We start from the raw sequence: 18,925 nt of genomic DNA on the forward strand, positions 1-18,925 counted from the left end.
CAGGACCTAGTGTGTTCTACGTAAATGTTAAAGAGTGCAGGTGTGTGTGTGTGTGTGCGTGTGTGCGTGTGTGTGTGTGTGTGCGTGCGTGTGTGTCACCTCCCAGATGCTGCGATGGGGACATCAGCGCAGGGCTTCCGAGCCCCAGGCTCTCGCTGTCCAGGCGTGGCGTTCTGGGTGGGTGAGCACCGCCCCTCAGCACCCGTGCGTGACTGTAAGCCTCACCTAAATGCTGCCACACTGTGTGCATCGTCGGGCAGTGTGGCCGCTTCTCCCGACACTGTGTTTCCTGATGACCCATGTTGGCATGTGCGGACGTGGCACCGTCAGCTCTGTCCGTGCAGTGCTGTTTGTGCGGCCAGGGACCTGTGTCCCCTGCCTTTGTCTGCTCGTCACCCTAGAGGTGCAGCCCCGGCACCAGGGCCATTGTCACCTGACCTCCAACAGTCGGATGTGCCCAGAGGGGTCCTGCCCTCCTCCCCTGCAGCACGCGGCTGTGCACGGCCCCTCCTGGCTGTCGCTGTGCACGGCCCCGTCGTCCTCCCATCCCCCGTCCCAACTCCCGTCCCACCTGTGGGCCACCTGCTTTAGAAAGTGACTGAGTTTGCCTTTCAGGCTTCATGCGTGGGTTTCTTCTGCCTCCCCTTTGCCTGCCATGCACTGGACACTCTCTGCCGTCTCCCTCTCTCCCCGTCCGTCCCCTCGACTTCTCCCTGGTTTGGGTGCTGACCCCGTGTCCATCGTGAGAAGGTTCTCCGGCCGCGTGCGCAGTACCTCACGTGCTTCCTTGCGCTCTCCATTTTCAGGGGCAGCCGTCTTCCTTTCCGTAGCAGCTGGATTGGAACAAAACGCGCACCCACGCAGCTCTCCCTTTTAAAGGGTGCAGCTCAGCGGCTTTTGGTGTTTTCACAAAGTTGTGCAGCCGCCTCTGCAGCCAGTTTTGTCCCCTGGAGAAGAACCCTGTACCTTGAGCCTGTCATCCCACGGTGCTCTTACCCCCTCAGGACTGCGAGCCCCGGCTGTCTGTGGCGTCTGCCACACGTGGGGTCGCACGCGGACTAAGTGGTGTCTGTGTCTGGTGGGCCCCTCAGTGTGCCGCCAGCCTCGCCCGTGTGTGGCTCCCGCTGTTCTTTCTGTGTCTGTCAGCCCCTGAGGGCGTTCGGGCTGTCCCGCCTTTGGGCTGCCGTGAACATGCACGTACGGTGTCTGTGGACGCGTTTGCGTTTCCCTCGGACGTGTGCACCGAGCAGTGCAGATGCCGCGTCCAGCGGCCGCACGGCCGGGCCTTCCGAGGCCCCCAGGCTGCCTGTGCTGCCGTGCACCCCACCAGCGGGCCCGGGACCCAGTTCTCCACTGCTCCCTGCCCACGCGCCTTTTCCATCCCTTCACAGACATCCCATCCTAGCACGTGGGAGGCGTCGGACCGCGCTTTGATTGGCAACTCCCCGAGGACTGGCGACGTGGGCCGGTTTTTCACGTGCCAATTGGCCACGTGTACGTCGTCTGTGGAGAAATGCCCGTGTAGACCCTTAGCCCATCTTAAAGCGGGGTCATTTGTCATATTGTTGAATCCCAGATACAAGCCCCTTATCAGCTGTGTGGCGCACAGCTATTGTCTCCCATTCTCTGAGCTGTTTTTTTTTACTGTTTTTGACAGTGTTCTTTAATGCAAAAAAGTCTTTAATTTTGTTGAACTTCACTTTATATATGTTTTTTGTCTGTGACCAGTGCTTTGGGGTCATAGCCCACAAATCATTGTCATAGCCACGGTCACAAACACTTTTGTTTTTTCTGAGGTTTAGCTCCTACGTCCTGGTTTTTCATCCATGTCGAGTCCATTTTTATATCCAGGGGTCCAGCGTCATTCTCTGTACGTGGGAATCCCGTCCTCCGGCACCGTGTGCTGAAGACACGGTGCTTTCCCAGGGAGTGTCTTGCCCCTGTTGCACATCGGGTGCCCGTGCAGGGCCCGCCGGCACTGGGCTTTAACCCTGACCGTGTGTCTCTGTCCCCAGCGGCACCTGCCTCCATCCCTGCTGCTCCGGGCCGGGTTCTGAAATCGGGACGTGGGAGTGCCCGACGGTGCCCTCCAGTTGTCGGGGCCATTTGGGGTCCCTGCAGTTCCGTGGGGTTTAGGACCTGCTTGTCACTTTCTACAGAGATGGCAGCGGAATTGTGACGGGACGGAGTTCACTCCTGAGGTCGGGCGGGGGCGTTGCCCTCCTGACCGTCCTGAGTCCCCTGGTTCTCCGACCTTCCCTCATTTACATCTTGCGTTTCCTTCAAAAAGGGCTGTTGCTCTTCCAGTATGAGTTTTGCACGTCTTTCGTTAAATTTGCTGCAAAGTGTGTTTCTTTTGACGTTGTTGTAAATGGAATTGTTTTCTGAATTTTATTTTCAGGTTGTTCGCTGCAGGTGTTTAACACGACAGCTGTTTTTTGTGCGTTGGTGGCATCCTGCAGTCCTTCTGAACTCATTTCTTCGTTCTATTAGTTTTCAGCGTGTCTGTCAGGATTTCGTATGCCCTCACGTCACCTGTGAGCAGAAGTCGTTTTGCTGCATCCTCCCCAGAGTGGGTGCCTTTGTGTCTGTCCTGCGTGACGGCTCCCTGGGAACCCCAAGTCCCGTGTGGGGCTGCGGGGAGGAGGGAGCAGTCTTGTCTTGTTCCTGATCCCGTTGGGGCAAGCATCTGGTGTGTCAGCACCGAGCACGATGTCACAGTGGGGTTTCCAGAGCTGCCCCTTACCGGCTTGAGGACGTTCCTTTCTGGTCCTAGCTTGTTGGGTGTTTTTATCGAGAAAGGATATTGTGTTTGTCAGGTGCTTTTTCTCTTCTGCTGAAATGACCGTGTGGTTTTGGTGTGTTACTCCGTTGATACGCTGTATCACACGTTGGTTTTTCCAGCATTAGCCGGCCTTGCATTCCTGGAACCGAGTACCCTTGGACGTGATGTGTCACCTTTTTTATGTGTTGCTGGGTTCTGTTAGCTAGTGTTTTGTGGAGGGTGTTTGCATCTGCATTCATGAGGGATGCTGGCTTGTGGTTTCCTTGTGACTCCTTGGTCTGGTTTTGGTGTTAGGGTAAAACTGCTCGTAGAGGATGCGGTGGGAAGCGTTCCCTTCTGTTAGGGATTGCCTTTTCAAGGTAGTTTAAATTTTTGTTTTATGAGTTTATAAAAAACATACATGGTTCCAAGCTCAAAACTGGAAACCGGATCTATTCAGATAAGTCCAGGTTCTGTCCCTGTCTACTCAATGCTGTTCTCGTCCTGCCCTGTAAGTAGCTGTTTTCATAGCTTTGGTCTTATGGTTGTTTTGTTTTTAATATGGGTGCATACCTACGAGTACGTGTGTGTGTACCCACACATATTTATTTTTCCACTACATGTGGTGTCTTGGAAATCCCTGCACCTCAGCACGGGTCCTCACGTTGCTGTGTGGTGTGGACCCACAAATGGGACTGTGCCAGCTGGAACCGTGCAGGGCAGCCTGACCGGTGGGGGAAGCATGCGTGCTTTGTAACCTTTCGTCCCCTGGAGAAGAACCCTGTGCCCTGATTTCAGTGTGTCTGTTGAAACCTTAAAAACTCTCTGATAGTTGGTTATAGATGTGCAGGAAAATGGAGAAAAATAGTAACACTAACACGTGCTACACTGTGATCTAAAACACTGGAAACAGGAGGAATTCAGTGTTTCATTTCTTTGTAAAGAAAACGTGACAGCCAGTGTGAGCAGAGCCTGTGTCCTCCTGCCACGTACCTTCTGGGACTGAGGGCCGTCCTGTGCACGCCTTGCATGTGGCCGTGCCCTACTTCCAGCATTCACCCCCTGCACGTCCAGCGTGGGGACGCGTCTCTGAGGCCCCATCAGTGGGACGTGTTTCCTGGCGCCTTCCTCAGGGACGTCACGTGCTGTTGTCACGGCATCAGTGTCACTGACTCGCTCTCGCCAGGTCTCCTGGCTGCCCACCCACGGTCCTGCGGCCAGCTGTTCACGCCCGCCCGCACGCTGCACGCCTCGTGCCGCCTTTCTTCCAGAACCCAAGCTGCAAAGCCTCTGGACCCCCGTCCAGCCTCTGGGGGTCCCCTGTTGGGTCTGCGGGCAAGAAGCAGGTTTTTAGATTTTCGTGGACGCGCCCAAGAGAACCAGGGAGCCCTAGAGCCTTACCCGGCCGGGAGCTGTGAGAGATAATTGTTCCTTCCGCTGTCACCCGAGGGGTCACGCAGCCACACCATGCAGCGTGGGAATCTGGGGATTACGTTCCACGCCCCCACCGAGCGGCCGTTGCCTCGTGGCAGTGATGCTACCATGACAGCCGTGGGCGTGACTCATTGTACGCCTTGGCCATGGGCCTTGGGGACCGTGCTGTGTGGGGGGCTCCGGGTCGCAGGGTGACGGGTACACATGCGTTTGTGGTCTCACCCCCAGGGCTGTGCGTACGGAGCTGCGTCAGTGTGTAGGGGCTGAGTTGGGGTGCGTGTCCAGCGGGCGTGGCTCACACCCTGTCCGGCTGCTCACACGGCGCTGGCGTCTGGGCCTTGTGGTCGCCCTGCTCTGGGTTTGCTGTTCTCTGTGAAGTTGAACCGTGCTGTTCAGTAGGCCTGTGTGTGCTCGGTGTCTGTCGTCCGGCCTGAGGTCCGAGGTCAGCTCCTGGAGCGCTTCCTTCTCTCATCCTCCCTCCCTCCCTCGCCGCGCCCCTGACCCAGCTTGACAGACCAAGGCCTGCTCCTCTGCCCAGCGAAGCCGCCTGTCCCACCCCGGCCCTTCTTCTGTTTCACCGTTAATTCCCTTTAAACGCCACTGCTTTATTTAGCACTTTCTGCACTTGGGCTTGATCCCGTTTTTTTGCTAAAACAGCATTTACGTAGCTGGTGTGTCTATTGCTCTAAAGCAGCGGTTCTCAACCTGTGGGTTGCGACCCCTTTGGGGGTCGAACGACCCTTTCACAGGGGTTACCTAAGACCATCGGAAAACAAAAAGATATTTACGTTACGATTCATAACAGTAGCACAGTTACAGTTATAGAGAAGCAACAAAAATGATTTTATGGTTGGGGGTCACCACAACATGAGGAACTGTATTAAGGGTCCGCGGCATTAGGAAGGTTGAAAACCGCTGCTCTAAAGCTTTTCCTTGTCCTCGTCTGTGATGCTTAAATCTCCATGAAAAACGCATCTGCGACCCTCTCCTTCCGCTCGACGGGTCACGCCACAGAGTTGCTGTTTTCAGATCAGCGTCTGAGCTGCATGGGTTCCCTGTGATTTCTGTCTGTCTCTCATGCATGCCTACCCTCATCTTCCCTAAATTTCTTACATGTGTCTATCCTGCCGCTGTTTTCCATCTTCTTGTTGAACAATTAAATCTTGCTTTCTGTGGGCGGTCCTGGGACGTCATTCTCATACAGAAAGATCCCAGGTTCGCGTACACCGTGGGATACGTGTTGGTGAACACACACCTGTGTGTGCACGCCTCCGTCCAGGTGGGACCACATCCATGCCTCTGCGCCCCCCGCACACAGCCTGCTCTGCCCCCAGCGCCTCCCTGCGCTCCCCACAGCCCCGCACACGCAGCCACCTGCCACCACCCCCCAACTCTCCCCCCGCAGCCCACCTGCTCTCGTAGGGGCCTCCTGCCCGTGTGGAAGGTCACGTGACCGGGCCCGTGTGCTGTGTCGACTCTGGTCTCTGCTTTGTCCTGGGAACGCAGCTGCCGTGCACGTTTGTGCGCACGCGTGTGCGTTTCTCGGGGGTGGCCGGTGCCTCAGAGCCGAGTTGCTGGGTCCTCTGGCGACTGCATGCTGACTTCCCTACGAAGCTGCACAGAGGTGTCCTCCGGGCATCCGCCTGCCTCTGCAGCCGGCGTGCGGGGCGCCTGGGGCCTGTGCTCGGCCAGCACACGGTGTCAGCCCTTCTCCTCGGCCACGGGGTGTGTGGGGACTTGTGGTGGCTTTGTCGTCCGCGCCCCGGGTAGTGTGTGGGACACCGGCTCACATGGTCATTTTTCACCATGTCCTTTCTCCTTTGTTGGTCTGTTCCTTGAGGGCCGATCGACATGCGATAAACAGCACGTGTGTAACACATGCGGTTTACTGAGCTCTGACTCACGTGCATCTCATGAAACCACTGACACACTCGGGGGGACCAGCATTTCCAGCGTCCCCTGAACTGTGTGCCCCGCGCCTTCCCCAGCCGTCCCGCCCCTCCCTCAGGCTGCCCGCTTGGCTTTCTGTCTCTGTGGCTTAGTGGGAGCATTCTACAGGTTCACATCAACAGCCACACAGTAGGTCCTGTTTTTATTGTGGCAAAATTCTGTCAACATTTTAACCATTTAAAAATGTATAGTTTAGAAGCATTTATTACTTATACAGTGTTGCACAAGCATTACACTAGTTCCAGAACATCCCATCCCCCCAGGAGACGCATCCCCATGACAGTCACCCCCGTCCCTTCCCCCAGCCCCTGGCAGCACGCACCCACCTCTGTCTGTGGATGAGCCTCCTGGACGTTTCACATAAACGGGAGTCACACACTGGGTGGCCTTGTGTGTCCGGCTTCTGTTACTGAGCACCGTGTGTTCCGGGTCCCTCCACGTTGTCATCAGTGTCACAGCCTCCCACCTTTTCAGGGCCGAGTGATACTCTGCTGTGCAGACGGACCCCGCTCTGCTTTTCTGCTCATCCATAGACAGATGTTGGGGCTGTTCCTGCCTTTTGGCTGTTGTGACGAGTGCTGCCGTGAACATCTGAGTACAGGGGTTTGTTTGAGCCCCTCCCAGTTCTTGTCCGTGTAGGTGTGTGGGTGTGACAGTGTGAGAGTGTGTGTGAATATGTGTGTTAGTGTGTGTGAATCAGTGTGTCAGTGAGCGTGTGTGACTGAGAGCGTGTGACTGTATAAGTGAGTGTGTGACTGCGTGTGTGTGAATGTGTATGTGTTTGTATGTGTGCAACCGTGTCAGTGTGTGCCTGTGTGTGACTATACGTATGCGAGTATGTGTCAGTGTGTGCATGTGCGTGTGACTGTGAGTGAGTGTGTGCGTCTCACCGCCGGGTCGTGTGCTGAGCCCCTGTTTTAGGTCCAGCAGCCCCACGTCCTCAGCTCACCTGCTGTGCTCCCTCCTTACCTTCAGCCGTTGGTCTCAGCTCCAGGCTGCCACAAAGCTCCACACCCGGGACCTACGAATCAGGCCCCTGTCACTCCGTGTGGAGGCCGCACGCCTAGATCAGGTGCTGGCGGGTGGGTGAGGGCCGCCTCCTGCCTGCAGACGGCCGCTGCCTTCTCGCCGTGTCCTCACGTGTCAGGAGGCCTGGGGACGAGCTCTCTGCAGCCGTTACAAGGACATTGACCCTGTCGTGGGGGCCGCACCCTCCTGACCCGCTGGCCTCCCAAAGGCCCCCATTCTGACAGCATCTCGTTGGGGTTAGGCTTCAGCCTGAGAACCTGGGGGTGACAGCAAGACCCTGGCACCGTTTTCATGGGTGTGTAGAGATACCTCCCTTTTCTAATGAACTATCCAGCATCTTTTCATCTGCTCATTTGTGTGACTGCTTGGGCGTAACCAGCTATTGCATATTTTCCCTGACGTTGTCAGCAGCTCTTTTACTGCAGTTTCTGACGGTTGACGTTTGTACGTCGACTCTGTGGCCTCTGACCTCACCAGCTCGCCGGTCCGATTCCTTTCCTCAGAGGATGGAGTCTGGTGCAGACCCTGTAACCGCCCTGTTGGCCGTCTTGGGCCCTCTCCCGCCTCCCTGCACTGGCTGCTGCGGTGCCTGGGGATGGACAGAGCGCGCACACCCTCACCCTCACCCCTTCCCCGTCCCGGGAGCTGTCAGCCACCAGTGCGAGGCGGGGTGGCAGCTGTGGGTTTTTCATAGATGCCCTTGTGAGCGCCCTTCTATTTCGAGTTTGCTGAGTGCTCCTTTCCTTCTGAAAACCACGCCTGTGTGTTAAGAATTGTCCTGTGCTTGTCTGCACAAACGGAGGTGGCCGTGCGGTTGTTCCCGTGGACTCGCTGCACGGTGGACCCCATGCACGTGGCTTCGGCAGGGTCCCGTTGCCTCCCGTGTCTGTGTGTGTGGACTCTTATCCTCATGTCTCGTCAGGGCTTCAGGTTCACGAGACACGATGGTCTGTGGTTTTGTTGTCGTTTGGTGGTTTGGTGTCAGGGTCACCCGGCCTCACACAGTTAAGGGGAGGTCCCTTATCCTCTTTTCTGCAGACATTTGTTTAGAATCCGTGTCGTTTGTGCTTACACAGTTGGAACCAGCAGCCAGCCATCGAGCTGGGAGTTTTCCCTCCGGGAAGGGTTCTTAACTGCAGTTGGAGCTTCTTCTAACAGACACGCTGTTTCCATGCTGCTTACTGAGCCGTAACACGTTGTGCGTTTCAGAGCGTCTGCCCAGTTCTTCTAAGCTGGGGACTTAGTGGCAAATGTTGTTTGTCGGATTCCACTCTGCAGGATCTGCGCTGCTCTCTGCATGTCTGACGCTGGCATTTTGTGTCTTTTATGTCCTCTGTTTTCTTACACGAGTTTACCTTCCTGCCCTCAGCTTGTTGACGAGGCACTTGGCCATCCAGCCTTTCTCCTGAGCTCACGTAAGCGTTGACTGCGCTCGCTGCCTCCTGGGCACGGCGTACCAGCGCCCACTCGTCCGTGGGTCGGGCTTTCCATTCTCTCCAGTGCCGCCTACATTGTGATGTGTCCAGCGAGGTACTTAGAATGTTGTCGTTTCAGTTTTCAAAACACGCAGCTTCTCCTGACATCGTCTCGTTACTGACACGTGACGCGTGTGTGCCGGCAAGCACGCTCACTTCGGGCCTTTTCAGGGTACGTAGACGGGCTCCGTGGCCGGAAGCTGGTCTGCCTCGGTGAGCGCCCGTGAGCGCGTAGGCATGGGTCCTGCTCTCCAGTGTCAGTTCCCTGGTTGGTTCTGCAGTTTCTGCAGGTTTCGTGCTTGTTGGTCCATTACCGAGCGAGCGGGTGCTGAACTCACTGACAGAAGCTGCTTTTCCTCCTTTCAGGGCGTCCGTCGGCTCCCTGCACTGGGAGCCTGTGGGTGGGCGTGTCGTGTAGGGCCGCAGCTGTGTCCTCGCTGTGGGTCTGAGCGTCCGTCACGGCCTCCTTACCTCCGCTGAGCCCGCTGGCTGCAAAGCCGTCTGTCTGAGGCCGCAGGTGGACGGCGAAAACAAACAGTGTTGACTGGTGGAAGGGAAACTGTTTCCTTTGTCTGCACAGCAGACACTGGTGTTAGCAGATGGGGCCCAGACCCCAGCTGGGCCCCACCCTGCAGCTCAGTTCTTGAACTTTGTACCTGCAGACAGCGTCAGACCCCCACGGGACGGCCCCACTTCAGATACCAGTCTCAGGTCCCAGGCCGTCACCCGGGCTTCTCACCGACCAGCTATAAATTCAGGGGGTTCCCACAACCCTCCAGATTCTCTAATGGGCTAGGACAGTTCACAGGTCTCACGGAAGCGCCTACACTTACCGATTTCCTAAGGGATGTGCAGAGAATAGTTAACCAGTTTCCTAAGGGACATGCAGAGGACAGAGGGACAGTCCGGTGAAGAGGTTACACCGGGCGAGGGGGCAGGGTCCCAGGGCAGGGGCTCTGTCCCTGGGGAGCAGGGGTGCGTCACCCTCCTGGCACGTGTCCGTGTGCAAACCCGGATTCTCTGAACCTGGCACCTCAGAGATGTCTGTGGCGGCTTTGTCACGAGGACGCGACGGTCATCAGCTCAGCCCCCAGCCCCTGACCTTCCCAGAAAGTCACATGCGTCTAACTGTGGCTGGGCCTCCTGGTGACCGCCCACCCAGAGTCATGTCACTGGGACAACAGACACTCCTGACCCCCAGAAAATTCCAGGGACCTGAGGCCCCTGTGTCAGGAGCCGGGTCAGAGACCAGGTGTGCAGGTGTCACAGTGTCACACACAGGACATGTACACAGCTCTCAGGTGCATGATGCTGAGGGAGAGGAGCCAGACGTGGAGGCCTAGAGTACAGTCTTGTTGAGAGATGCGGTTTTCCTGTGGGGAGACAATTTCCCAAGGTTCAAGGTTGTACAGCGTTTCTTTGTATCCTCTGCATCTTTGAGAAAACGTTTTGCACTCTGGAGAACATTGTTACAGATGCATGGAAGGTGACTGAGGTAGCAGGGACCCTTCCCGCTGGCCTATGGTGCTGCATAAGTGTGGGGTGCCAGGCTGCTGAGTTTCGGGGCACCAGGCCGCGTAGGTTCAGGCGGCAGGCTGCATAGGCTCTGGGTGCCAGGCTCCCTGCTCCTTGTGGGGCCTGGTGACTGCAGCTGTCCCCCATGCGGGGAAGGGCACCCAGTGCCAGGTGAGGACAGCGCGGAGCCTCGAGGACCCCTCAGGCTATCCTAAGTGCAGCGAGTCCCCACACACCGCGTGACCACCAGCCATGCCACACGCCGGCTGTGCTGCTCCTCCCCACTCGTCTCCCTGTGCCCACTGCCGGGTCGTCCCCTCCAGGTGCCAGCAGTGTCTGCCGGCCTCATGCACATGGAGACAGCATGAGCGTACCTTCCCCTCTCACTGTCAGCTGCTGACAGCCACTCACGCCTGCTGTGGTGGGACAGCTGTCCTGCACACCCGGGCATGCTGTGCCCACGGCTAGGGCTGTGACCCCAACCCTCCCTCGTGCCACCTTCACGGTGACACCCCCGAAGTGCGTGAATCTTCCCCAGGTCACGGCTGCAGCCATCAGCGGCCCCTTGTGGGGCCGTAGGCAGGAAGCCACCAGGACCATCCTCCGCCATGCGGGGACATGTCCGTGAGCCCCAGCTGTGCGCGTTTACGCCTCGGAGCTCAGGTCCTGGCTGTGGGGTCTGTGGGGTCTGTGCGTGGGCGCGCTCAGTACACGCTGCCAGGCGACCGGCCGCTGCTACCCCTCCCCCGGCACCCTGACCCCGCAGTGCCCCATCCCCATGGTGTGCCTCCCCCAGCCCGTCCCCCGTGATATGCTCCCCCTCCCCCAGTGCCTCCCACCCCTGTCCTCCTGTGGTGTGCCCCCCTCCCCCTGCACTGTGCTCCCCCTTACCCCCGCACGTCCATAGCACTTTTAAAGTGAGCTTGTCCGTTTGTGCAAATAGAAAACCCGCTGCTGCTTGCTGATTGGCTCCCGGGACGTCAGGGCGTGTCGTTGTGGAGTGATTGACACTCCGCATCGCCAAGTCCCCGCCCCACAGCGAGATGGGAGGATGCTGGGCGTGTGCTCCGCAGAGACGTCTCTGGCGGGCCGTCCCGGGTGCGATTTATTCGTAGCTGGTTTTGTGTATGCGTTTGACAGGGGGCGCTGTTAGCAGTGCCCCTCTCGTTGCGGTTTGCCAGCACGCTGACACCAGGTGCGTCCTGTGCACTGTCGTTGGCTGCAGCGACGTGGCGGAGGCCACACTCCGTACCCCTGGGCCTTGCACGCCGCTGCGTCGCGCACTGAAACGCATTTGAACGCGAGCCGTTAGTGTCTTCCCTGGGCCCCGTGTCCCTGGGCTCCGCGGCCCGGCTGCCCTGCCCGCGTTTCCTGCGGCAGCCCCGGGCCGGAGCCGCCAGACCCCCGCTGGTGTGGAGGGAGCCCCCGGCTTCAGGGGACACCCGTGTCCCTTCTTAGCCTCCTGGTCTCTTGTGTTAATTGTGATTTTTCCTTCTTACTGAATTCAGCTTGCTGTAGGATTTTATGTGGGATTTTTGTGTCCGTGGTCATGAGCGATGGGTGGCTGTGGTTTTCCGCGTCCCCTTCACCAGTGTCGGCGTCTAGGATGTGCTGCCTCAAAACCGGACCCTGACAAAAGTGCATGCATGCATACCTGCATAGCCGTACACGCTCGTGCGTGAACGCATAAGTACATAATCATGCATACTCATACATGCGTGCGTACACACATGTACAGACATACTCATATACATGCATACTCGCACACACATACATGAATTACTTAAACAGGACCGTGGACGTGGCCCCCGGCTCGTTCTCGGGGGGACTCTGTGCGGTCACCGTGGCTGCTCCCCAAATGCTGGGAAGCTTTCGCTGGCGAAGCCTCTGGGCTGGAACTGTCTTTGTGGGAAAGTTTTGAGTTACGGATTCAGCTGTTTGAAGAAGGGTGGGCCCCTGTCAGGAGGGTTCCACAGTGAGCCCGCAGTCTGCCCCCTTCAGCTGCGCCCCACGTTCTTGGGCACAGGGTTACACGCAGTCCCGCGTCCCGCCTGTGTGACGGGGCCTGTGGGGGCTGCGGACGCTCGTAGGCCCCTTTCTGCCTGTCCTCGAAGGTCTGCTGAGGGGAACTCACTGTTCAAACCTTCTCAGAGAACTGATGTTTGTGGTGGTTCATGTTCTGTGTTGAAGAATTACTTTTTCTTTCGTGTCTTCTTTTTACTGTTTTCCTTCTGTTGCTTTGTTGACGTGGAGGCTGCGGCCTTCTCTCCGCGGTACGCGTGTAGCGCGGTCAGCATTGCCTTGGTCACGGCTGCATCTGTGAGATGGGATGTGTGACGTCATTATTGTCACATTCTCAACACTCGCTACTTTATACTGTCGTTGTCCCACTCGTGGGTCCTCAGAAGCTGCTGCTTCCACAGTGTGGATCTGCTAGGTGCCGGCTGTGTGTCCTGCTCAGGGAGGGGGTCTGTCCCAGCAGCCTTGAGTCCACCCCAGCAGCCCCTCCTGTGTCATTGTCCCCAGCGTGCGGGAGTGAATGTGGGCACTCTCCTCGGAGGTGCTGCTGGTTGTGAGGGTCGGCGCTCTTTTTTGCAGGGGTCTAGGGCCTTGGTTCCCTGCGGGAGCGCGCGGTGGGCGGGGCCATGTCCTCCCAGGGAAGTGCGGTGGGCGGGGCTCCATCTGCTGGAGGGTGGGGTGGCGCTCACCGCCCTCCCCCTGCAGGCCTGCGGCTGCCCGCTGTACTGGAAGGCACCTCTCTTCTGCGGGGCCGGGGGAGAGCGCACGGGCTCGGTGTCGGTGCACAAGTTCGTCGCCATGTGGAGAAAGTGAGTCCTGGGTCTGGGGGGCGTGGCCAGGGCGTGGCCGGGGGCAGGGCTGGGGCCTCCCTCCATCAAGGCTGGTCCACCTGGGGCAGCCAGGGAAGCTAGTGACCTCCGGGTCGGGGCCGCCGTGCTGTCCCTTCTGGGACCTGCTCTTCTCGGGCCCCGTCTGGGGCTGCAGCGGGCGGCGGTGTGGACACACGTGTGTGCAGACGCTCGACACCCCCTGTGCTGCAGGGTCCTGCAGAACTGCCACGACGACGCTGCCAGGTTCGTCCATCTGCTCATGAACCCTGGCTGCAACTACCTGGTGCAGGAGGACTTCATCCCCTTCCTGCAGGTAGGCCCTGGTCTGCACCTCACGCACCTCAGCCCTTCCGGCAGGTACATCCTCGTCTACACTGCACACGCCTCCACCTTCCTTGTAGGCAGGCCCTGGTCTACACCACACACACCTCACTTGTCCGCACGGCACACCCCACACCGCCTTCTCACAAGTACGTTTCTGTGTCTACACTGCACGTGTGCTGGGAGCCTGCCCTCAGGTCCTAACGGCAGGACGGTGCAGACGTTTCCTGCTCTGTGAACCTTTAGGACGTGGAGTCCCTGAGACGGAGGGCAGAGCACCAAGGGGCGTGTCCTTGTCCCCAAAATGGGTCACGGAGCCGGTTCTGCACAGGCCGGTCTCATTCCTTTGGAAGCGTTAGTTCAACACTGGGGGAGGCAATTCCAGATGGTCCCTACTGAGCGTTACTGGCTGTTCACTTAAGTATCACAAGTAACTGAAACGTCCCAAGCCGCTCGAGAAGGGACAGAGGGCTGCCGTGACTGTACGTCTTCGTCAAATGACGGTATCAGAAAATTACATGTGGCTCACGCGGCGGTGTTTGTGTGTTCACACGTGTCGCGGGAACTTGGTGAGAGGCGATTGACAGCTCCATGTTAACTGCCGTGCGCTGTCCTAGCTCGTGGACCAGCTGTTTTCACGTAGTCACGCGTCCGGCGTGGTGTTACGGAGCAGCTGTGTGCTGCACGTGTCGGTGTAGAAGGCCCCGTGTCTCTGACGCGCGTGCGCTGGTGCCACGGGCCACCCACACCTGTGTCTTGTCCCCGTGTGCAGGACGTGGTGAACACCCACCCCGGCCTGGCTTTCCTGAAGGAGGCGTCTGAGTTCCATTCCCGCTACATCACTACCGTGAGTATGGAGGCCGGCTGCCCGCGTGGCTTCCTGGGCGTCTCGGGACCGGGCCCGACTAAACGTGACTGAGGCCCTCTCAGACCCCACTTCCTCACCCAGGGATAAGATGGTGGTGGCTCCTACGAGGGGCGGTTGTCTCGGACGGGAGCACGAGCTCTCCAGAGCCCGGCGGTCCTGGCCGCGTGTCCAGCAGTCAGGGCAGCACAGTCAGGTGGAAGTGGAGCTGCTCCACTGTCCCACCCGGGCAGGAAAGGTCGGCCTGGGGCCACGCGGCCTGGGGGGGACTCCTAGTCTTCAGGGAGCTCTTTCCTGCTCTTTGGAGCACTGTGTGCCGGGCGCTGCTCTGCCCCGGGGACGTCGCCCACGGCCCAGCCCTGCCCCCCGGACCCCTGCACTACCCAGAGCGCAGCCTGGGAAGGCGGGTGTGCCCTCTCCATGGGCGTCGTGTCCACCCCAGCCCTGCACGGGGCGTGAGTGGCCCTGGGCTGCCCGGCGCCTGCTGCGGGCTCTGCGTGGAGCACACGTCCCGTAATACACAAAGCACACGCGAGGAGCCCCGTGTGCCGTGGGCCCACAGACGGGGCATGCTTCCCTGTCGCCGTCACTAGGGGTCGTCACCGTACTGAGAACATCCAGTGTGGGGCCTAAACAAGGCTTCGTATCGATACATGGGGCACTCCATGGGCACGTTGGGTCCTTACTGCACAGGGACAGCTCAGGGGACATTCTGGGCGAGGACAGCTAAGGGGACGTCCTGGGCGAGGACAGGTGAGGGGACGTCCTGAGGTGGAGACAGGTGAGGGGACGTCCTGAGGTGGAGACAGGTGAGGGGACCCCCTTCTGAGACCGTTGCTGAGCCCCGTACGCTTGGGGGCCTGTTGAACAGGGAGGTCTCACTGTACCCCGAAATCCTTGCTTTTCACCCAGCGGTGACGTAAGCGTCTGTGGAAGTGCTCACAGCGTCTGTTTTTACCCAAACCTGTGTGAGGACGACCCCCAGACCCTCAGGCCTCCTGCCCACGACCCCCTCCCAGCTCAGGCGTGCCCGTGTGCCCCTCAGGCCCCGAGTGCAGCTGACAGGCAGCCCCGCCTGCCTCCTGTGCCTCCGTGTCGCCTGGTGTGTGACCTCAGCCCTGGCCCGGCGGAGTCAGGCGTGGGGGGTGGGCGCCCTCTGCTGGCGACCAGCGGTCCCGCCACCCGCATTCCCGGCGCTCAGCTGACAGCCGCCCCCCGCAGGTCATCCAGAGGATCTTCTACACGGTGAACAGGTCCTGGTCCGGCCGGATCACCTGTGCCGAGCTCCGCAGAAGCTCATTCCTGCAGGTGGGCGGCCGGTGGTGGGCACAGGGCTCCGCGCATCTGTGCATCTGTCTGTCCATGCTTCGTCCACCCACCCACCCACACCCGACTGTCCCTCCACCCATCTGTGTGTCCACCCACCCTCCCCCCGTCCAGGAGGCGGGGCCGAGGTAGCCGGGCAGCGAGGCCTCCCGCACAGGGGTCCGTGCACGGTGGGTGTTAACGGCACGGGTCCCGACCTGCCCCCGCCGGGGAGGGACCACGCTGGACGTGCTGCCCCGTCACCCGCGCGTGGCCGTGACCGGGGCCGTGCTCCCGACCCTGGAGCAGGCCTGCCCAGCCCCGTGCCCTCCGCCCTCATGTGTGGGACCCTGGGTTGCCCCCCAGGAGGCCCGTGTCCCCAGTAACCGCGGTGGCTCTCGCGTTTGTGTGTCAGAACGTGGCGCTGCTGGAGGAGGAGGCCGACATCAACCAGCTGACGGAGTTCTTCTCCTACGAGCACTTCTATGTCATCTACTGCAAGTTCTGGGAGCTGGACACGGACCACGACCTCCTCATCGACCCGCAGGACCTGGCCCGCCACAACGACCACGGTGAGGACGCTCCCAAGCTCTGGGGACACGGGGGACGGGCACACAGTGAGGACGGGTCTGGGGGACACGGGACTAGCCCCGGGTGCTGGGCGCGCTGTGAGGACGCATCCTGGGCGCTGGGGACACACGGGCCAGGGCAGGTGTTACCGTTTCTCCCTCAGCTCTGAGGCCTGACGCCTCACAGCGCCCTCTGCGTCCTGTACTGCGCCCTCCAGGAGTGGCCTGTGTTTGAGGGACACACAGGAGACAAGGGGACTCAAGACACAGGGACACGTCTGTCCGGCAGCGGGAGGCCCTGGCTGAGTAGCACGTGCCGCCGGTGGTCACGGCTGCCCCCAAGGGCCGCGCCAGCCCACGCCTGTCACCCCGGGGCTCCTGGTTTGTCCCTGGTGCTGGGACTGCCCTGCCCACCACTTGCACCGGGTCTGTCTGTGCAGGAGCCCTAACCCGGCAGGGCCCTGGTGGCCACGACGCAGCCCTTCCCCCGCGCCGCTCCCCAAGCCTGACGGGCTCCTGCACGGGCAGGGGCGTCGACCGCCCTCGTGTCTGGAAGGGACCAGGCGGACGGGGGGTCAGAGCGCCCCGTCCTGTGCAGCCACGCAGGGGTCCTGCCTTAGAATTGTGTTTGCACCTGACCTAGTGCCTTGGGGCGGCCGTGACAGAGGCCACGACGGGGACCCAAACCAACAGGAAGGTATCCTCTCCCAGGTCTGGAGGCCGAAAGTCCGAACTCCCGGAGATGACGAGGGGCCTCGTCCAGGGCGGGGGAGGGGGTGGGGGGTGCGGAAGCAGGGGGCACACGCCAGGGGCTGCCAGGGCGTCCTCCCCCGTGCTGCACACCAGGAGCCTGAGGTCAGGTGCCCCAGGACGCGCTCCCGTCTGTGCCTCCGTCTCCGTGGGGCGTCCCCTCTGTGTCTGTGTCCCTCCTCTTCGGTCCCTGATAAGGACACTGTGGATCTCGGACTCCAGCCTCCAGGACTGGGAGGGAAAAATAAACGTCTGTGGTTTAAGCTGCCCCGTTTGGGGTCCTCTGTGACGGTGGCCCCAGCAAAGTGACACGGTGCTTCTCACTTTCACTGTCGCAGTCAGATCGTAGTTAGTGCACTTGCACTCTCGTCACCGCCGAGGTGCGGGCGTGAAGGGGGCCCTTGGCGGGACCGCAGCGTGCTCTCCCGTCCGCTCTGTCACGGGCCCTGGCTCAGCCGCTCAGTCCTCTGGCTCTGATTTGGGCTCAGCGCCCCGGGGAGGGCGTGTGCCGGAGGCCGGGGTCCCCAGGCTTCCGCCCCGAGCAGGCCCGGCCTCGGCACCCACACACGACCCCGCCCGGCTCTGAGGGCGCGACGTCGAGCGGTGGCTCACGGCCTGTTCTTGTGTCACAGCCATCTCCACCAAGATGATCGACAGGATCTTCTCGGGAGCTGTGACGCGGTACGTGTCCCTCGGGCTTCTGTCGCGGGATGACTGAGCGGTGTGCTGTGTGTGAGTCCACTTCTGTCTCATTCGCGTGGTGGACAGCAGCTGTCGTGTTCTGAGAGCGTGTCATTGTCACGTGAGGTCACATGTGGGGGGGCCCACGTGCTTCTGTCACACGAGGTCGTAAATAAGGGGACACACCTTTGTCACACGCGGTCATTAGTTAGGGGGACGCAGGCCCTGTGTCTGTGGTCGTGTCCGGTCCTGGGCACCTGAGGGCTGTGACCAAGCCCGTGGCAGCTGCTCGCGCCCCAGCTGGCCCCAGGGCCACCTCCAGTCACAGGACGGCTCCGGGAGCCTCCCCAGCAGGACCGCGTGTGACCCTGGGCCAAACGCAGGGTTCCTTGTGCCCGGTGGGCGCGGGCAGGGCCTCGGGCCGCACGCTGCGTCCTGATGGTGTCGTGTCACTTTCGGCCCCCGTCCAGAGGCAGGAAAGTCCAGAAGGAGGGGAGGATCAGCTACGCCGACTTTGTCTGGTTCCTCATCTCCGAGGAAGACAAGAGAACCCCGACCAGGTAGCTGCGTGGCAGCTGTGCGGGGCTCCTGCTCGGGCACTGGGAGGCAGCCCGCCGGCCGTCCCCCGAGCAGGGGTGTCCCCGTGTCCATCCCCGGAGGCCCGTCCCAGGCGGAGTCCTTCCCAGGCGGGGTTCTTGCTGGGTGGCCTTGGTCCCGGCGGGCAGCTGGGCGGGGCCCGTCGTGGCCGGGTGCTGACCGGCCGCCCGTCCTGCGCGCAGCATCGAGTACTGGTTCCGCTGCATGGACCTGGACGGGGACGGGGCGCTGTCCATGTTCGAGCTGGAGTACTTCTACGAGGAGCAGTGCCGCCGGCTGGACAGCATGGCCATCGAGGCGCTGCCCTTCGAGGACTGCCTGTGCCAGATGCTGGACCTGGTGAAGCCCCAGAGCGAGGGTGGGTCGTGAGGGGACCCCCGTGAGCTGGGACACCCCCCCGGGGAGGGGGTGGGGGCGTACCAAGCACACGTCGCCGTGCCTGGGACGGCAGCAGCCTTGTTGGGGGCGGTCACTAAGCTGTGACACAGGTCCTTCCAGGCCCCCTCAGCCCTCCCGCGATGGGGTCCCGTCCTGCTGAGTAAGCACACATGCGTCCCCAGGGTCAGGACGGCGGATGTCCCCAACCCACGTCCGTGTCCCTCTGCCCGCGCTCCTCGATTTCCCATCTCAGGAGACCTGGCCCAGGACCCTTGGTGTGGGCGGTGCCGTGTGCCAGTTGGTTGTCCCCCTGGTCCCCAAGCAGCTGCGGTCCCAGCCCTGCGCCCCTCCGGGTGCCGGGACCCAGGTCAGCCCAGCCGGGGGTGTCCTGACGGTCGTCACCTGACAAGGCTCCCTCGGGGGGGCCCACAGTGGCGCACAGC

The 18,925-nt window shown here is 60.6% G+C and overlaps 1 protein-coding gene across 1 annotated transcript in view; it reads left to right on the forward strand.

Annotated features, from left to right (window-relative positions):
- The window catches only part of PPP2R3B (protein phosphatase 2 regulatory subunit B''beta), a 32,499-nt gene that overhangs the window by 9,537 nt on the left and 4,037 nt on the right, over positions 1-18,925 (forward strand). The window contains exons 5-12 of the mRNA XM_019631007.1: positions 12,892-12,995; positions 13,227-13,329; positions 14,110-14,184; positions 15,424-15,510; positions 15,923-16,079; positions 17,459-17,507; positions 17,978-18,067; positions 18,287-18,462. Of these exons, the coding sequence (XP_019486552.1) occupies positions 12,892-12,995; positions 13,227-13,329; positions 14,110-14,184; positions 15,424-15,510; positions 15,923-16,079; positions 17,459-17,507; positions 17,978-18,067; positions 18,287-18,462 (841 nt within the window). The remainder of the gene's footprint in view (positions 1-12,891; positions 12,996-13,226; positions 13,330-14,109; positions 14,185-15,423; positions 15,511-15,922; positions 16,080-17,458; positions 17,508-17,977; positions 18,068-18,286; positions 18,463-18,925) is intronic.

This window comes from Hipposideros armiger, unplaced genomic scaffold, assembly GCF_001890085.2.
Source record: "Hipposideros armiger isolate ML-2016 unplaced genomic scaffold, ASM189008v1 scaffold_970, whole genome shotgun sequence".
NCBI lineage: Eukaryota > Metazoa > Chordata > Mammalia > Chiroptera > Hipposideridae > Hipposideros > Hipposideros armiger.